This window comes from Seriola lalandi, unplaced genomic scaffold (genome assembly GCF_002814215.2).
Source record: "Seriola lalandi dorsalis isolate HSWRI2012SDOR001 ecotype SW California unplaced genomic scaffold, Sedor1 jcf7180002054580, whole genome shotgun sequence".
Taxonomy (NCBI): Eukaryota; Metazoa; Chordata; class Actinopteri; order Carangiformes; family Carangidae; genus Seriola; species Seriola lalandi.
In genome coordinates, this window is record NW_019525133.1 from 752,525 (window position 1) to 772,538 (window position 20,014).

Consider the following 20,014-nt stretch of genomic DNA (forward strand, 5'->3'; position numbering starts at 1 on the left):
ATAAAGGCAGTGAAGGTTAAACTCACGTACCAGCCTTTTTATTTGTTAAACAACACATTTCTGTGACCGTCTTAAGCTTTTATGAAACAAAATCTTTAAATCTGGAATGAGCAGTGCCCTACTATGATCTTTTACTTAAATAAAAGTAGTAGTGCCATGGTTGTAGTAAATATTCTTACAGGTAAAAGTACAAACGTCCCAAATTTTCATTTTAGGATAAAACATATTTTTCATCACAAATATTGCATTCAAGTGTATTTAATTATTTTAATGCTGCAGCTGGTAAACGTGAGGCTAATTCATTTATCCTAATCTATAATATTGCATCACAATTTATTAGTTGATTACATTATATATCAATCATTCAAATCTAGTAAGTATAAAACTGAAGCTGTCAAATAAAGTGAAGGAGAAAGTACAGTACTTGTCTCCAACTGAGTTAAATGAGTTATATACTATGCTTCCTTGTCTACTGTAAACCTTTAAGGTTTATTCTGGATTTACTGTGTCATTTACATAAAGTAAAGGATTTGTGACACATTAAAACAAGAATGGCCAAATGTCTTTTATTAGACTCCCTATGCCTCCTAAAGGCTGAGATCATTCATATTTCCTGAGCCACAGATGACATTACTATTTCTATTGACAAGTAAAATGAACTTCTTCTACAACATTGGTGGAGTGGTGGATCTTACATTTTTTAACAGGACAACGTTGTATAGTGAAGCATGGTGTTATTTTGCTTTCAACATTATTTACAAACGATAAAATCAATTTTTAACTTGCAGTTTATGAGAAATACTTCAGCATTGACAACTAAGAAATAAAAGGGGCTGCATGTATTGTTTGTTCTAGTTATTCAACATAACAAGAAAATAAGATGGTGTATTGTGATGTATTGTAGGCCCACTTAGAAAAAGCATTTGAGTAAAAAGGGAAAAAAAAAAACTGATGAAAAATTACAAAACAACTTTACAGCAGTCCTCTAGCCAAGTTTAATATGACACCGATAAGAACATGGTCTGAAATGATAAAGCTATGCCTGCTATGTCTATATTTAAAGCCAAAGGAGCCTCAGCTAGTGCAAATCAAAGGCTAAAGTTCCTGCAATGCTGTTTGTCTGTGGCCACCAGTATCTGCAAACCTGGAAAAGATGAGGAAATAATGATAGACAGACCTAATAAAACAGACCACTGCCAAGAAAGAGGAATTTTTGGGCAGTCAGTTAGTTAGGAATGTGTACCCTGTGGAAGGTAATACTTCTGGTTTTGGACCAGAGAATTTATCCTCTCGGAACAATACGTAACCAAGGATGAGAACAAACAAAAGACAAAAAAAAACCCAACAAAAAAAAAACACTTTGACACCAGCAACAGTTTCTACTTTTATATTTCAAAAGCCGAAATTTGAAATGTAATTTACAAGTTTAAAATACATACGTCGTACTTGGTAAAACATAAGATTGTTAAAACCCTGAGTGACAATTAATAGCAGTAGGAGTAACACAACTGACTATTCATTTGGGTTTCTGCTTCAGCTTTTGGTACCAGTCAGGAACTTCTTTCTTGGTCTGGAAATGAAAGCGACAGAGAGGGAAAAGGATGGTTAGAAGTCTGAAGTGAGGCACGACAACAGGATTCACCTGTTTGGCTTTTTCATGATCCTAGAACATATACTATAGCATATCTTTTCTCAGCTGATTGCACTATAAAGCTCAAATGAAACCAAATGTCAGAAAAGTAATTTATCATGTCCTGACAACCTTTAGTGCTCCTTTGTCTGAACTTCTGTCCAGGCAGGTTAAAGTGGTTTGACTCATACAAGGGTGTTGCCAAGTTAGACACTTACAAATACAGTGGGTTTTGGTTTGTTTGGTGACTCTTCTTCTGTGGTCCTGTTAGTGCGTTTGGACTGCTGTTTTCCTACACCAGAGGTCCTGATACCGGTTTTATCTGTTTCCAACAGGTCTAGAGCGTCTCCCTGTCTGGGCCGCATGCTGATCAGGACCTGCTTCATCACCGCCAACTCCTGGAGAATCACATGGTTCATCAAAATAAGGATGTGAAAACAAGGGTAAAACAATAAACAGGAATCTTTATGAGAAATAACTGGGAGTGTTGTGTGTAAAAGGCCAGAAATCTCAACAACATCATCAGGTCGTGTTTTCAAAGAAATTCTGTCACTAGAATTCAAATAGGGGTGAACTAAAATTCATATCTACAAATATTTTGTATGATTTGAATACATTCAAGCAAACATTATAACATAATATTTTAAGATGATACTTTTTCAGCATTTTGTCATCACAGGCCGACGCAGCTGAACTCTTAAGGACAAACTATGGGACAACTTGCAATAAGTTCAACAAGCCCAAGGGTCTGCAGGGGTGGCAGCAGGGCAGAGGGGAGAACTCTGGGCCATGTCATGGTTCTATTTATCACCCCTGAGGACATGAGCCCTGGCATGTCACACACACGCACGAGCACACACACATACACAAAAATGCACACCCGAACACACACGCACCCTAGTGGCATCCCAAGCAGCCAAGCTGAGGAACAGCTGTCTATGACAGGGCACATACTTCGTACAGCAAACGGCTGGCTTTGGGGGGGGGGCACTCCCACGCGCACACTCATACGAGCACACGCAATCTTGAAGGAAACACTGCAACACAGTGCAATAATTTGTCTGGTGTGAGTATCAAAAGCCTGTTCATTTTAAGTGTCAAAAGCGGAGTTGCAGTGATTTGTCAATTAATTGATAAGTTGATCAACAGAAAATCAGCAACTGCTTCGATTATTGATTGTTTGTCATTTTACAAGCAAAAATAACAAATTTAATTGTTCCAGGTTCTCAAATGTGAGAATTAGCTTAAATTATATCAAAATATTTTTAGGTTTTAGTTGGACAAAAGAAGACATTTAATGACGTCTCTTTTGGCTCTAGGAAATTGTGGTGGACGTTTTTAAACAATGATGTTTTATACACCAAACAGTTAGCTGGAAAATAATCTTTAGTTGCAGCCATAATGGAAAAGGTTTTCATATAATTTCATTGCTACAGTTTGATCGTTGCAGTTACATAACATCCAACTGGAAAATATCTAACAGGTACACATAACAAACAGCTAACATCCAACAGCAAATATCATTTTAATGTATACCTCTCGATGGTTAAGGAGTCTCTCCAGATCGGCGGCCATGTTGTTTTTCACCCGTTGCAGAGCAGTCCGTTCTTTCCTCAGAAAACTGGGGTTACACCCAAAAACAGGCAGAGATGAGACAAATAATAGACAATTATTACTATACTTACCGTTATTAATATTACATCACTATATTCTGGTTACTTATAGGGTCATGTGAAACTTGTAGTACAGGTTAGGCCCATGAATCCCTGACGGTTTATGTGATTCATTAAGGCAGGATATTTCAAGGTTGCAGAAATAGTGCAATACATTGTATACAATCGATGTCCACGTTAGTTTACTTTGCTTTACCATGGGGTGAGGCTTTGGTCAACTCGGATCAGGTGTGTAGGTGTGGTGTACATTGTAATTTGAATGCTGCTTCATTTGTGTGAATGTGCACCAAGTATGGTTTAAGTGGAATGAGAAAAAACCATCAATAGCCAAATAATACATTGAACATGAGCCATAAATCTCTAAAATATACTAAATAAGCATCTTTTAAGCTTTTTTCAGGTTTGTGACTCTTATATGTTGAGAGCAAAACTAAAGTTCTCAACAGTACTGTCCAAGTGTTCTTTCCTAGGGCTGTGAAACGTACAAGCAGGAGCTTGTAATAGGGGAGCAAACCATTTCGCAAATCTTAACTGCTCGGTAGCCTGATCACCTTTTACTGAGAACCTTGGGGGAAAAAAAGCCTGAGATCTGCCTCTGCTGACACACTAATCTGAGCCAATTTGAGCTGAGGGGATTTTGATCACCAAACAACTGTGAATACAATTAATATTTAAGACAAAGAGCTTGCAGTACATAAAGTGAGAATCTCCTGTGAGCTGTGTTTCTACTGCTTAACAGATAGCACTGCACAGCCACAGGAAAACTTCAACACCTTTGTCAGATGGGGAGGCTTGAGAAGCTGGAGAGGGTTCTAAAAGGATTTTTTTCACTCTCCTGCTTGCCTCAGGTGAGCGCTCAGTGGTAGTGAGCAGCAAGAGAAAACCTGCAGTCTGTCAGTTTGCATATTTCTCAGGTGAAAATACAGAGGGGTACTGAGGGGATTTAGGTCAGTGCCAGGTAGCTTTAAGCTGAAATACTCATTTATTGGGCATAGACAAACACGCGCAGGTTTGCACAAAGTCAGAATGAGCTAGGTAGGACAGAAGATGACAGAAGTCGACAGAAGACAATAAAGCAGAAGACGCCCAGGGGTGGGGAGGTATGGCCTGTTGCCATGATGAGTAAACTACAAGGAATAAAATTTTAAAAATTAAACTGACAAAGAGTTTGGCAAGCAAGGCAGTTGTCTTTAATTTAAAATGGCATGTGTGTTGATCTTTTCAATTCATTTTCTTATCTGTAGATGCGTGTTTCTGTACATGTACCTGACATCATCCTCCAGCAAGGTGATACGTTCCTTCAGCATGCTGATCTGTGCGTCCCTTTGTCTCACCGTCTCAATCAGGTAGCTATAGGGCTGCTGCGTCTGCTGTAACAGCTGGTTGGCTGCCAACAACTGAGAAACACCGCATATATGTGAAGAACTGAGCAATAACTGGAGCAATTACTTCAACTTACTTACTTCAACTTTTTTTCAGTTAATGATGCACCTAAAACTCAGATCTACATTTTTTCATGTGCTGTGCCACTCTATGAACTGTGGAGTCATGACGTACTATACTGAACGTGATTTTAACATTCACCTGTTTGATGTTAGTAGTTAAGGAATATTTCACTTTAAAACTGACTTTACATGCAGTTAATATCACAATATTTTAACCTTTTTGCAATTCTTTATTTAGAGGATAACTGAGAGCATTTCACCAATTGCAGAGAAATAGCTTTGAAGCTACAAAGTATTAGAAGTCTGCAGCAAATGAACAACATGGCCTAAACCCCTTCCCTTCTCAGTATCCTTCTTTTTTTCCTTTTTATAGACAATATGTATCCAATAGAATATCCCATAACTATTTTACATTCCAAAAAGAGAATGTATAATAACGCAGGTGTGCATTAACATGTTGGGAGACAATCCAGTAAGTTATTTTAGATTCTGCAACAGAAAATAACAAGAAATCTATATAGTGTGTGGCCATGACCGCATAAAATAGTGAAATTCTGTCAGTATTTGTGAGGTGACAACCAAAGCTAAGATTTCCTCATCTCTGACGTCCTTGTGGCTTCAGTGTCCATAAATTTTTTTTTTATTAAAAAGCAGTACTGCACTCAAATTAGAGATTAAGATATAAAATGGAAATCCTAACAATCTCGTTCTTGCAAATACTGACTGAAAAGCACCTTAGTACAGTTTTAATGATCCCTCATACAAGGTTGCATGTTCTAATCTGCACCTAATGCAGTATTGCTCACCCAGTATCATGTTTAAAATCTGTGAAACAATAGATAAAGTTTGGTGGGTTGTTACACATTAAACCACTTTTATAGCCAGCCAGTAGTGAGCAGAACTGGGTGGGAGGGTCAGGACAATAGTTAGTTAGTCAGGGCATCTGTGTGGGTGGTTAAGTGGTTAACACCCTTGCCTTTTCTATGAATAAGAAGTATAATTTTTCACCCTTTCCTTTCATACTCGATGAATCATGAGGTATTCCATACAAGTGCCAGTAAGTCACAGCTGACAGGTGAATGCCTGGTTTATTTAGTCTCAAATCTGCCCAGCTTCTCTATTCTGTCTTGCAAAATCTCTCCTCTCACTGAGACTATAATTAGGAACAGGGAACACGCAAGCACACTGGCTGCTGAAACTGTCCTTCTCATCACTTCAAACCTAACTGGTTGATTTCTAGCATCAGAGCACGAATAGTAGACGTGTGACTTCACACACAGTCACACACATGACAAAATACACACACCCTAAATTAAAGTCTTACCGTTGAACACACATGCACATGGTGTGCCAAACACAACAAAAGCCCCAATGATTGCTGCAGTGAGTTGTTGGGAGAGTGGAGAGCATGGCCGTCACGGTTTTTGGCCCTGTTTCCCACTCTGTCAACAGATGTGACAGGTACTAAGACTGCAACTTTTTGCTCTTTTCATGCAAGGTCTGCCATGTCTGCTGTCTGCTCTCATACAACCTGTCATTTTCCTGACACAAGTTTAAAAAGCTAGAAATTTGACAGGACCATTGTTAAACTTGGACAAAAAGGTACGGTACACTCTCATCAATGAGTCCTGAAGTGTGTTTAATGATATATGTGGTGACCAACCGCACAAGCTGCTCCATTCAAATTTTTTGGGTCATTTTTTCCTAGGATAAAGGCACCCCAAGTGTGGTTTCATGCCACGGCTGAATCTGCCTTTAAGAGAGCAATTAGACGTTCTCTCGCCATTGACTTGAACAGCAGAGAGCCGTGTGATGGTGTGAGGCGGTAAACGGCGGATGATGAGAGAGGAGCCACAGATCTTGACTCTGTGATAATGACTCTATTATGTCATCAGAGAGAGGTAAAAGCCAGGTGAAATAAATCATTATGACTTTCATAGAAATAACCATAATCTGAGTTGGGAGATTTGTGACTGTGAGAAAACAAGCGCGTTTTTAGTGCTTTGACCTTAAAATAAACTTAATCCAATTGATGATGGCACACAGGCAAACAAGCACCTGGGTGTAGCATGTGTGTCTATGTTTGTATGTGTTTACCTCTTCAGATATCTGTCCGGTCTGTGACTTGTGTCTCTCCAGCTCTCTCCTCAGTGACGTGTTTTGCCTCTCGAGCTGCAGCACCCTGCGGGCCAGGTGAACGCTGCGCGATAACCACCACAAACACAATTAATGAAAATTCCAAAACATGACAACGCCAACAACTTTACACTAGTGTGTGTTTCCACGTTATGTCACCTACAGTTTATGTAGCCAAAGACAAGATGCAAGGTGCAAGTGTTTTAGAGTATTGTTTTCAGAAAACACATTGAAGGACTACAAGCAAATAATTGTTTAAATTTCTGAGGCAAATCTAGACTGAACATAAATTTTAAAGCCTCTATGTGAACAATTTGAAAATTCTCCAGCATGGTAGGAGGTATCACACAAAACAATGTGGGTGACAGCAGTTGCACACTGATTTCAAAGTTGTCTTAAAAAGTACGAAGCACCACACACACGATACACTGGACACAATTTTAGCCAAATGCAGAGGACTGTGATGCATAGTCACAGTTAATCACCACAATTCAATGTAAATGGTAGAAATTCACCAGTTAAGGACAACAGGCAGAAGATTGTGAACTGATATAATTGGTTTCGGGACATTTAAATGTTCAAATGTATTATGAGGTAGAAAAGATATTCAAAATGTTCGGTTTGCTAGACATTAAGGATGTTACACAATGCATTTTGTTGAGAGCTGAATATAAAACATGAAAATATACAATAAAATCAAAATTGCTGTATGGTCTGGAAGGAAACTCGACACTTAGTTTTTATGAAGTGGTTTCTCTCACAATATGTGTGAAAGAAACCACTGTGTGTCTCATGTACTATACCTCTGCTTTAGTCGTCTTTTGGCCGTTGTGGGAACATTAGCTCCATAGCCGTATGAGAACAAAACTCTCTCTGCCTCCTCTTCATTCTCAACTGGCAACAGACACATACGTATACTGTCAATACATCTCCAAGGCCATTATAACCTTGTGGCACTGTGAGGCTGCTTCAGGGCTTCTGCAGGGTTCATCAAGTTAAAGTTAAGACTTTTTGAGACTTTTAACACCACATAGTCTGCAATGCAATACATTTTTCACAGTCATGAAGATATAAAAGACATAAATAAAAATCAGTGTGGACAAGACCTAAAATTATTGAACTGCATGATTTTATTGACACTTCACACACATTTGGTAGTACACATTTCGGTAGTACCTCCCAGCTGTATATAAGTATATTTCCTAATAATATAATTAATTCATCATTAAAGATGACCTTGGTAAGCAGCCAAAAATGCATCAATAAAGGGATGGATTATCCATTTAAAATAACTATCAACTAGTTTCTAGCTAGTTAAGCTAAAGACAAAACACCCTGTACCAGCTTTACACCTTATAACTGGCCTGCCTAATATTATACATATTTAAGATTTCTGTAGATGAAATTCAAGACTGTTTAATACCATCTACAGCTTTTTTTGAGGGCACTAGATTCAACGCTTTTTACAACTTTTCAAGACCTGCAGATACCCTGTGTTTTTATTTGTCTGGGCTTTTGTAAATCTGTTGGAAAACTGTAGTAAATATCCATTCTCACAATACACCTCCCTAATAGCAATTACTGATTTTCCCTACATCATAATCAAATATGATGCTATTTGTAAATTTTTTTACACACATTCTCTGATGCCAGACTCCTGTTCAATTTACCTGAAAAGTATCAGTGTCTGTTTGTTTGTGCTTTTATCTTTCTGACTTTACAGTAATGTGTGTAATGTAATGGGCACCACAAAGCTAGTGCTGCGTTCTTACTTTCAGCCACCTGCATGGTGACTTGGTCCAACTCTTGCTCCAGCTTTTCGTACGTCTCCAGCCGAGAAGCCTGCTCGGCATTCTGAGCCTGCAGCTCCGTCACCCGCTTCTCTGATGACGTCTGCAGCCTGTAAAACTCCTGAGTGAGGAGCTGAGGGACACGAGGAAAGGAGAGAGAGAACAGCAGAAGAGAGAGAGAAGTAGCATTGTTTTCTGTGGTAGTCAGCTGAAATTTTTTTTTAAAACCTTGTACAAAATGATGTGTGATGGTGTATTTTTTTTTGCTGATTATTCAATTATTATATCATTTACTATTAATTTTTGCAGTATTAGGGCTGTAACTTATTTTCCAATGACAACAAAACTAATGCAGATGTTGCAAGCTTCAAATTCTGTTTTACTGTGTTCTAATGTTGGTTAAACTAAAAGAACAAAACACAGATGAAACAGTTTTGAAGTTCTATTTATCAGCTAAGCTAGTGTTCTTAATTTCGGTGGCAATTTGAATAATTAAAATGCTTTTAATGTTCTTTACACTAAAACACAACACTAAAAACTCCAACATCAGAACCTGTTCTTAAAAAGACAAAATATCCCTTTTCTTCCACGATCATACGCAATGCATCATTATAGCATGTATGTCCCTCTGGCAAGCAGGATAGGGTTAAATCCAGGTGAAGAGGTGGAACTACACTAGGTGCATCAAGACATCAACAACAATCCGCACTCAATTAACTTCTTGTATAAATGGGTGTGCCACAGTCGAGTGAGATAATATTGGCGCCACTGGACAAACATACAAAGACTGGGAAGACATATTCCTGAGAGTGGAACATTAATCTTTAAGAGCTATGAATTAAAGATCTGTAGTGCAGTTTTGGTTGTATTAATTCATGTGATGTTTGCAGCAAGCACTTTACTGTCTTTCCTAGCCTAGGTATAGGGACTTTGATTTAAGAAACACTTAAGGTGACAATCTGTAAATCTGAGCACAAAGAAAAAGGAATAGTTTCACTTAGGTTGACTCTATTATTCTCTGTGATGAACGTACCCTGGGCCTCCACAGAGCTCCACTGAGCCTGATTAAAAACTGCGGGGTAGAATAAGTGACTGTAATCATTCATGTCATCCTTCACAATTTAAGTAAAACATTGAGCGTGTCATTTGCAGCAAAATTTGCTCCAGGTACAGAACCAATAACTGCACCTGGACAACAGAGGAACATCAGGAACACTGTCACACTGCTTTTCACAATATCTTGTCACTGTCTCTAAAAATGAATGTGCCATCAAAAACATGTAAGCAGAAAATGACTGAAGACCTACATCACATACAAATGTTCAACATGATTTTCTATTTTTTCTCCATTTATAATGATGATTGCTTCCTGTTGAAAATGTTAATAACGGGGTAAAAGGGGATTTATGAATCACAAGTGTGATTCTTTCACAAGTTTATCATTTAATATCTATTAAACCATCTAAAATGATTTCCAGTCCTTCTGAACTACAAGCCCAGGACTAATGTTAATGAGACTGAAGTACCTCCAGTTTCTTCTGCTGTTTCTCACACTCCACCTGGCACTGGGCGAGGGCCTTGGCCGTCTCTTCCTTGACCATCTGAGCGCGCTCAGCTTCGAAAGAGTGCAGCTTGGCCTGGTTGGACAGTTCGGCTACCCGGCTGTCAGTACCCAGCTGGAGCTGACGAAACCTGCACGGAGACACACAGATGGACACGCATGGGAATAAATATGAATGTGAGGAGGTGTGTTTAAAAAAAAAAAAAAAAGTGAGATCATGTGTTTTGGTGCAGACAGAGATGTGGAGATGTGGACGAGTCGAGTTCACAAAGCAGCTGCATTTCACACAGACAATAAGCTCAGCTCTGGGCTCCTGGTTGAACTCAGACATGCAATGTTGCAATGTCTTCCTTCCAAAAGATGCAATTACATTTAGTGAAAATGTGCATGTTTATTTCGAATTAGGCAATGAAGTGATTGTGCCCTGTGCAGTGAACAACTTTTGAGTTTTTTCTGTTCTAAGTGTTTAGTGGCACCTAATAGCTTGGCAACTACAGTATTACAGTCACCCAGCAGGAAAGCCAAGTCATCAATCATCTCTTGATATAAGAGTATTTCTCAATGATGCTCGCAGCAATGTTAGGTCTTATTTGATCTTCCATGATTCTAGTTGGCAGCAAGAGAAAGGTGTTTCGACTTAAATGTTTGGTAATTACAAAAGAACGACAGAGACAGAATGCACCTATAGTTTCTGTTTTCAGATGATATAACTCATACATGAAGTCAAAGCCTTGTCACATAAATGAATGGGAGTGTATAGGCACGCTCGCACACAACACAGACAGTTAGAAGCACCTTGCCCTCAAAAAAAAGAAAATTATGATGATTGATTATCAATATACCAATACCAAACCTTCTAATGTGCACAAATTAACAAAACTGCAAACAGTGAGGTAGTTGATAACTTTGATAATAGTTTAAAGTAATTTATCAGACAGAAACATCTCAAACATTTGTTAATTCTGAAGAATTAATTCATTAATATGAGAATTTTCTGCTTTGCTCTGTTTTATGTCTCAAATTGAGTATCACTGGCTTTTAGACTGTGGGTTGGATAAAGAAAAAAGCAATTTGAAGACATTACAATGAGCCTTATTATGAAGGGTGTTTTTCTTTGTTTTCAGATATTTTATAGATTAAACAATTAATTGATCAATTAAATAAAACAGCTCAACAAATATGAAAAGAATCATTTACTGCGGCTCTCAAAGTAAAACAAGAACTGGAAACATATTTTCGAGCCGAGTGCTCTTCCTCAGGCAGCTTTCAAGCATGCACACACACACTCCATCAAGCCACAGAGGTTGGTTGGATAATATTAATAACTCTCGATTACAGCTGACCTGATGGGATTTCATCATCCATAGAGCACAGGCCTGAGCTGTGTGCTCACAGTGACAGACATGTACACATGGCCGACATTTTATGCCTCCTTTTATTAATTGCGACTGCAATCGAGATGCAAAGAAGCAAAATGTTCCTAAAAAAAGCATAACTTCCAGGAGAGTAGTCAGCCATGTTCTTTCTCTGTCATTTCAAATGCCAATTTCACTGGAAATATTTACAGCTACAGTACGCTAGAGTGCCCGAATCAGGGGTTCCCCGTGGCAATTTTGTTACAACAATTTGATGTTTGCTAGAAGGGGTGAACATGGAAAACCGTACTTAATACTTTGTTTTGGGCAAGTTGATCACCGTAACTGATATTCTGAAATAGAGTGCTGAGATTCAAGCTGGCTCTCTATGCTACGATCATCTGACGCCATTTCAGGCTTGTCCGCCTCATTCTTTGCCCCAAAATAGGGGCATGCGTGGGGTTAGGTGTTAAGGGCTTGCAGCTCGCATCTGTCGTTGCTGGCTTGCGATGCGATGCTCAGAGGGAATGTGATCGCAGCAGAGAAAGAGTGGAAGGGAGAGTGAAGTGTGTGCGTGAGTGTGTATGAAAAGACCAACAGCTGGTGGTTTGGATCTAGAGAAATGACTGGCATGTAGTAGTAACCCAGGACAGGGGCACTACTACTACTGGTGCTGCTGCTGTGTGTGTGTGTGTGTGTGTGTGTGTGTGTGTGTGTGTGTGTGTGTGTGTGTGTGTGCCTGTGTACAGTAGCAAGAAAGAGTAAGGGAACCCTTTTGAATCATCATCATCATCTTCATTTATGTACAAAATATTCTTCAGATATAGTCAGATCTTCATCCAAGTTACGATAATGAACAAACACAATCTATTTTAACTAATAACACACAAATCATTGTGTTGTTCTTGTACTCACTGTATACTTCTTTAAATTATTCACAGTGTAGGTTGGAAAAAATGTGTGAACCCTTCGGCATGACCTGAAGAGAGCCGGACACCAGACATCCTGAGAATATGTCTGACCTGAAGCTGTTCTGTAAGAAGAATAGTTCAAATTTCCTCCTTAATGTTGTGAAGGTCTGATCAGCAGCTACTGGAAGAGCTTGTTTGAGGTCATTAGGTCATCACTTACTTTTGCCACCAGCACTGTGAATGTTTAATGGTTGTGTTCAATAAATGCAAAAAAGATTATAATTGTTTCTGTGATATCGGCTTAAGCACATTGTGTCTGTCTACAATTGAGACGTACATGTTGATCAGATCACATTTTATGTCCAAATACTTTTTCTCGCCACTGTGTGTGCATCCCCCGTCTGCCAGCTGCAGACACAACATTGTAACACAAAGTTTAAAAAAAAAAAAAAAAAAAAAAAACGTCCCAAGTGATACATGAACAAAAATTAAGACATGGTGGAAACATATTTCTCTATATGATTCCTCTCAATACTTAACCTATGTGTGTGTGACTAGAAAGTTCAGGTGCAAATGCACATCATGTGTTTATATAAGACAGACATGTATGTATACAGCAGAACTGGCTAAGATAGGAGGGTGACCGAAATATCTCCCCCAATAAGAAAAATGCAGGCTTTAAGCATGCGTGCGTGCGTGCGTGCGTGTGTGTGTGTATCAGGACTCACAATATATCTGTTGCAATTTCCATGCAAGATTTGAAACTCCCTACAAGGCCATGACCCAGAGGCACCGTTCCAGGCTATACTGACAAAGGCATTGTTGCCTGGAGCAGAGACAGGGACTGGCAGCTTGAACACAAAACACTAAGAGCAAGTGTGGAAGTGGGAAATGACTAAAAAGCTATAAAAGTTAGACAAAATGAGGAAAAAGCAAAAAGGCCAAATTTTAGATACCACAAAAGAATCACAGTTGAGTTCACTTTGTCAATGCATAAGCTTTGTCAGTAGCAAGAAAAGGTTTAAAGAATCTATTCAAAATCATCAGCCACAGTTTTCTTCAACATACAGGTTGTCTTCAGTTACTACACTGTATCCTGGCTGTCACTTTGCATTCAGCCTGTGCTGACAGTCCAGAGAAGCAGGAAAACAGGTCAGAGACACCAGCTGGTACTAAACTGACCTCCAGTGAACTCTGACTTCCATGTAACCCTCTGACCCCTCCCTTAAAGCAAAAAATGTTCATGTGATCTTTAGTAAGAGATGGGAAGCCACAGCCACCAAAGTCCTGCCACACCCACAACAAGCGCTAATAGCAGACTGCTGCAGGCTCACACATCAGCATCAGAACGACAACAAGGAATACTAAGGAGTTCAAACTGATCATAAGCTTAAATTAATAATACGCAAAGTAGAACTTAATCACTAATAACCACAGAAACTATTCTTGCTTTGGCCAGCTCCCCAACACACACACACACACAACACGCAAACATTTTGATGGCTGGCCAACAAAGACAAGGAATTAATTCAAAATATGATGTGCTGTGCTGTGACAACAAAAGAACTGTACCAACTGGGCCAGGTTTTCTTGACAGTTTAACCGTTGCCCTGGGGCGAAGTTCCTTAACTTTCCCTGATATATAGCCTATTAAAAGTGCACCCAGGAAGCAACCTGCATTTAAGTGCAGCAGTTGTACTTAAGATCATTTGACTCCCAAAGCACCCCTGGTCTGGAGCTGTTGAACATGCTGTATGCCTAAATGCTACATCATGTCAGGGATCAGTGATGATGTAATCCTTCTTGATTATTTATTCACCATAGTATCTAAAAGTGGCCTGTGTTACTTGTTTTATTTTATAGAATAAAAGTGCATGTTAGTCAAAACAGTGGCTTTCAGTGGTGTAAATCTAGTCATGCACAATGGTAGAAGAAACGTTTGGTTTTATTTGTCCATGCTTTCAGGTTTCTGTCTCTTTGTTTTCGGCCTCTGTCCCTATATAATTTTTTATAATAAACAAACTAAATCCAAACTATCTGCAACAAGAAGATGTTTTTTTTTTCTTTGTTTATGTAAGTTGGATAAACTGACCCTTTCACTGACACTACTAACGTTACTTTTTGACTTGAAGTCATAGAAGAAAAAGGCAAAAAGAGAGAGAAGAAAAACAAAACTGAGTTTAGCAGTCTGTGAGTGTTCAGTGAAGCATCAACAATGTATGTACTGTATGGACTGCGTGGACATCTATATCAAATCTTTATGTGTGTGACGGACGGTAAAACTCACTGTTCCAGCAGCTGATCATATCTGGACTGAGTGTCTCTCTCAGATGCCACCGCTCTGTCTTTCTCCAGAACTGCATTGTCTCTGGCCTCACGCAAGTTCCTGGTCAAACACAGACACACAGAGATACAGATACAGACACACACAGACACGACACACACAGACACAGACACACACACACACACAGACATAGACAGTTAAAAGATGTCCCCAACACCAGAAAACAAACCAGCATGTCCGTTTATGTTGATCATTTTATTGAGGTTATGTTGGTATTTCCGTTTCTTTTGATGCTACTGTGAAGTATCGGTGGGGAGAGCTCTTCCTTCTCTTGAATATTTGCATATACATTAAATATTTCAGCTGTTGATTTATGCTGTAATAACTGTTAATAATGATCGCGGTGTGCAGACAAGTCATCGCTTCCCTAAAACATTGCTCCAATTTGTAAATATGAATGAAGAGCTCTTCATAAAAATCTCTGAACGGTTCCCTGATAGGAGCAGGACAGCACTACAGTGACCATATAAAGTAGGAACAACATGACAAGCTGCACATGATAAATGATAAATCTGAAAATTTCTTGGCTAAATAACATTTAATATGGCATGTTAACAAAATGTAAGAGTCCCTCTGGTTTAAATAGCACCCTTACATTTATTCATATTTTTTTTTTACCAACATACAGTTTCTTAAGAGTTAGAAGAAAAAAAAGACTGATACCTGTTCTCCCTCTCATACATCTCCCTGGAGGTTCTCTGCAGGTTGTCTATCTCCTGGCTGGTTTTCAGCCTGATGTTCTCCAACTCCTCTCTTAACTTGGTCTCGTACTCTGACTTGTAGTAGTCTCTGTAGTGGAAAGAGGATGAAAGAAGTTATGGAAACAACATTTTCTCTTACTGGTCAGACCAGAGGTGAGACTTGCATCATAATGTTGCTGGCAGATGAAACCATCAATCTTAAAATTTGGTGAGACTAATAATTTAGGCGCAGCTTAGGTCATCCATATTTAAAAAATTAGAGCACTGGATGATAGTGACTGGTGTGAAACTGCAGAGCCTAACCTGGATGCTACATATTTTTCATAGGCGTCCTCCCTGGCTTTCTTAGTGTCTTCTAATTGTACCTGGATCACAGAGACAAGAAGTGAGAGCATGTTAGATGTTACTGCCGAATGCCTTTGGTATTAGACAAGACACCCAGCTATTCAAGAGTATGGACCTGCAGCCTCTCCAGGCGGTCTTCTTCATGTGCACACCGGACACTGAGCTCCATGTTCTGCCTGTGGAGGTACTCCTTGTCTTTCTGTAGGAGAGTCTCTGACTGCTGCAATGTTGCCACCTGGAGGGCAAGATGAGGAAAATGAAAAACTGATAAAACACACAGTACAACTAAAGATACAACAATGAGTATCATGAAGACAAAATATACGGTGAGTGTGTGTAGGTATGTGTGAAGCACCTCTTTGCTGAGTGTGTCCCTTTCCCTGGAGAGTGCAGTGTGACTCAAGTCTAGAGTCTCAAATCTCCTCTTTAACTCCTTCAGTTCTGCTTCAAAGTTGTCACGGTCCCTGGAAACCACAGTGTAAAGGGTTAACATACATTTGAACTTGCAGCTTAAATATCCGGAGTTGAAATGTAGGGGAAAACTAGAATTCATTACATTCCATTTGTTAAGTTCACAAACAATTGATTAAAGTAAAACATTTCTCTGATATAGTACACATAAAAAAAAAAAACAAACCTAAGTGTTCTGGAGTTTTGTTTTCCTGACAAAGAAAGAATACATATTTCCATGCAGTGTCCTAACCAATATCACTAATACAGCTTTTGGCTGCCAACTGGTTCCCAAATCTTTTATATTATATATAACCAAAGGGTTACAGGAGTATTTTTTTTTTCATCACTAATGTGTAATGGGCAGCATGTTGCTCTTCGATCTATAGAAGAAACCTGTGGTGTGATTACATTTTTTTATGCTCTGGGGTCTGGAGTTTTTAGCATTTCTGTCTCCTTTCAAAGAAACAAAACCTAAAACCTGAACTGCAGCCTGCAAGGACTAGTTAGCATCCTGACCTCTCCCAATCAAATGAGTGAGGCTACAGAGAAGTCACCTCTCTTGTTCTGTCACACACACACACAGACACACACAGACACACACAGACACACACAGACACACACACCGTTTAATGTTTGGGTAGTTGTCTAGCCGGTAGTCCCCCTCTTGGATTTGTTGTTTGGTGTCGGCCAGCTCTAGGGTCAGTCTCTGGCTCCTCAACTCCAGCTCTGAACGTAGCCGCCGTTCTGTGTCATAGCTCTGCGGATACACATACACAACATTTACATTGCACATAGGATTCATATTATTGGGTATACTCTGCAGACAGGCAGGAATTTATCTCCCCAACATCTTACAGACAGGAATTCAGTAAGAATCCCTGTTGAGAAAACTTCCATGAGTATCTTGCTGCATGCTGTCTTGATAGTGTCATACAGTTCTGCAGATTCTCTAATAGCAAATTCATGCAGTGAAAATCACACCCTTGTCCAGGAACCATCTGAATGTATCCAAGTGAAAAAAAGAAACAACAAAGACAAAATCTTTTGAGTAACTATGTCACAATACTCATTTAGACTTGTGTTTGCCCGGAAAACACTCTCTATGCCATTACACCACCAGCAGCCAGATTCTTTTTTTCTGACCTTGCCTTCAGCTTGTTGCATCATTATCTCATCAGTGTGTCATTTGTGCCTACAGGGCGACTGCTGACCAGATTGACTGGATGGCTTTTTTTTTTTTATGTATTCTAAACACCACAGGCTGTGAAAGTTCCACTGTGAGGATGCTGTAACTGATATGTCTAGCGTAACCAGAACATGTTTTAAGGTGATTTAAATCACGTGGGTATTTCCCATTTTCACATTTAGTTTAAAGCCTCTTGACCCTTTCAGCATTCTTCATGTGTATGCTTTCAGAACATGCCACTCAAACCCGGCAGAAGTGAGTGTTTGTTTGAAGTGTGTCTGTTTGAAGTGTTTAAAAAAACGCAACAATGCAAATGACTGGAATTCTGTCAGTATGCTCACAAACACATGACAAAAGGTTACAGAAAGGAGTGCTATGTTGATATGCTACACAAAAAAAGTTCAACAGTTACGTTCATTTGAACTTTAAAGTGAACACAAGAGTAGACAAAAATGGAAACAATAATGCACATGTGAAATAAACTGGGAAAGAAATGGTCTGTAACCTCAAAACATGGTAATTCATACTGAAAAATGTGAGAATGAAACACAGAAGTGTAGCACAAGTTTGAGTGTGTGTGAGGTACCTCCATCAAAGCCTTCATCTGGCTTCTGTGTACATCCAGCTCTTCAGTCATATTGCCTCTCTTAACAGTGAGCTCAGCCAGCTGAGTCCGCAGAGGAGTCACCACCTCATAGAAACGCATCTAAACACACACAACACAAAGTAAAGTCACCATATTTCCTGACAGATTCAACTGTATCAGATCTTGTCTCTCTGGATACCATCAGTGTGGTTGAATATGGTGGTGTACAGATCAGTGAGAGCAACCCCATACTTACAGCTACATATTCCTGTATAGAGATTTTGTCCTCAGGGAGGTCACGCAGCTCCTGGTACCTGTCCTGGGAGATGTCCAGATCCCTGAGAGACCTCCGCAGCTCTCCAGCCTTTTCACACAGCTGTCGGTTGGTCTCCTCTAGCTGCTGCTGCCTGAGCTGGATGGCCTCCATCTCCTGCTTACGCAGAACCTGCTGCTTCCTAGTGAGGACAGTCTTTGTTAGCGCAGCTCATATTTGTGCTGGGGGTACTAATGGGGTAGAAACAAGAGAAGGGGTTGTTTTTGTGTAAACTTTCTTTGTGATTCCTACAGGTTTGCCATTTTAAGGTTACGTACATTTTAAAACATTTAATTGCAGATTGGATTTTAGCCAGCGCAGTCTTCAAGTTCAAACTATTTGCATATTTTTCACAAATTCATGTGCAATTTCATTCTTTTCAAGACCTGCAGATGAGGAAATTCCTTTCTACCATTTATTATATATTAACAGAGCTGTGCAGAAACCCTGAAATGATGATGACAAAATAAAAACCATACCAAAAAACTCATATTTCATAGGTTATACTAGATCTTAAAAAAAAAGCTATTAATCAACAGTAACAATTGCATCCCATTTTCCCTCCACCTTTCTCACCTGTTCTCCTCCTGAGCAAGTTTCAGCTGGCTGTCCAGTCTCAGAGCGAACACTTGTTTCTGATGTATAGCATCATTCAGTCTCTCCTCCAACTCCTCAATCTGAAAAAATATATGCAAGGAAGCAATCACAGGATTATTATTGCAGGGCAGATAATTTTGGAAGTGTTAGCCACTGCAGCTATAGACCGTGCTTCTCTTAATGTTTATGTTACTATATGATAGGCACAACCTGGGGATAAGTTTATGCACATAAACAGTGTCCATCTGTCCTGAGGCTCAAACTGTGCAGCATCTCTCCACTTCTACCTTAGACATATGGTCGGCCTTCATGTTGTCTATGATGAGATTCTTCTGAGAAAGCTCGATTTTCAGCAGCTGGACGTTGTGAAGGAGCTCTTTCCTCTCGATCAGCTGACGGGTCACCTTCTGGGAGCCGCCCCGCTGCTCGTCCGACGAGGAAACATCCTCGGTGGTGGGCACCGTTGTCTCCAGGCTGATGTCCTCAGACTCGAGATCCAGGGAGCTTGAGACGTTGGCTGCTGTCGGCTTCAGCTGCTGCTTCTTGGGAGGCATTTTGTATTTTTTTTGGTCCTGACTTTGTGTCCTCTTCTTCTGTAGCTAACGTTAACTACCGAGGCAAGTGAGCTAGTTACTGTAGCAGAGATTACATGAGATTAGAAAGTTAATTCAAAGACATCGCGATATGTGATACTTAAACGTAGGTTTGCAGAAAGGAGAAACGGAAAATAAATTTCGACCTAGCACCACAATGACTAACTCTTTTCAGACAGCCAACTTACTCTTACTTAAAGAAAACAGGTTATGGAAGCTAATACAGCATTAACGCCACAACCTGGTGCTGACAACCATACGGAGTGAATTGTTTTTATTTTCAAGGGTCCCGCCCCGAGCCGCCTGCTAACCGCCAACGGTTCGCGTGTGGTGGCTTTGACTACAGCGTCCTCTGTGGTAATTAACGTGCAGTACCATCAACGTCCACCCGTCCG

General features: G+C 39.7%; 1 protein-coding gene across 1 annotated transcript; it reads right to left on the reverse strand.

The window, feature by feature from the left end:
- Positions 1-550: 550 nt before the first annotated feature.
- On the reverse strand, positions 551-19,941 carry pibf1 (progesterone immunomodulatory binding factor 1). The gene is made up of 18 exons (XM_023418021.2): positions 19,314-19,941; positions 19,006-19,106; positions 18,373-18,571; positions 18,117-18,236; positions 16,968-17,101; positions 16,247-16,355; positions 16,007-16,126; positions 15,850-15,911; positions 15,509-15,634; positions 14,789-14,887; positions 10,201-10,366; positions 8,657-8,807; positions 7,688-7,778; positions 6,846-6,948; positions 4,570-4,700; positions 3,167-3,251; positions 1,849-2,028; positions 551-1,570 (listed from the first exon to the last, which is right to left on the reverse strand). Exons 1-18 carry the CDS (start codon positions 19,578-19,580, stop codon positions 1,517-1,519), a joined length of 2,298 nt encoding a protein of 765 aa, XP_023273789.1. The 5' UTR covers positions 19,581-19,941; the 3' UTR covers positions 551-1,516.
- Between the last annotated feature and the right edge of the window lie 73 nt (positions 19,942-20,014).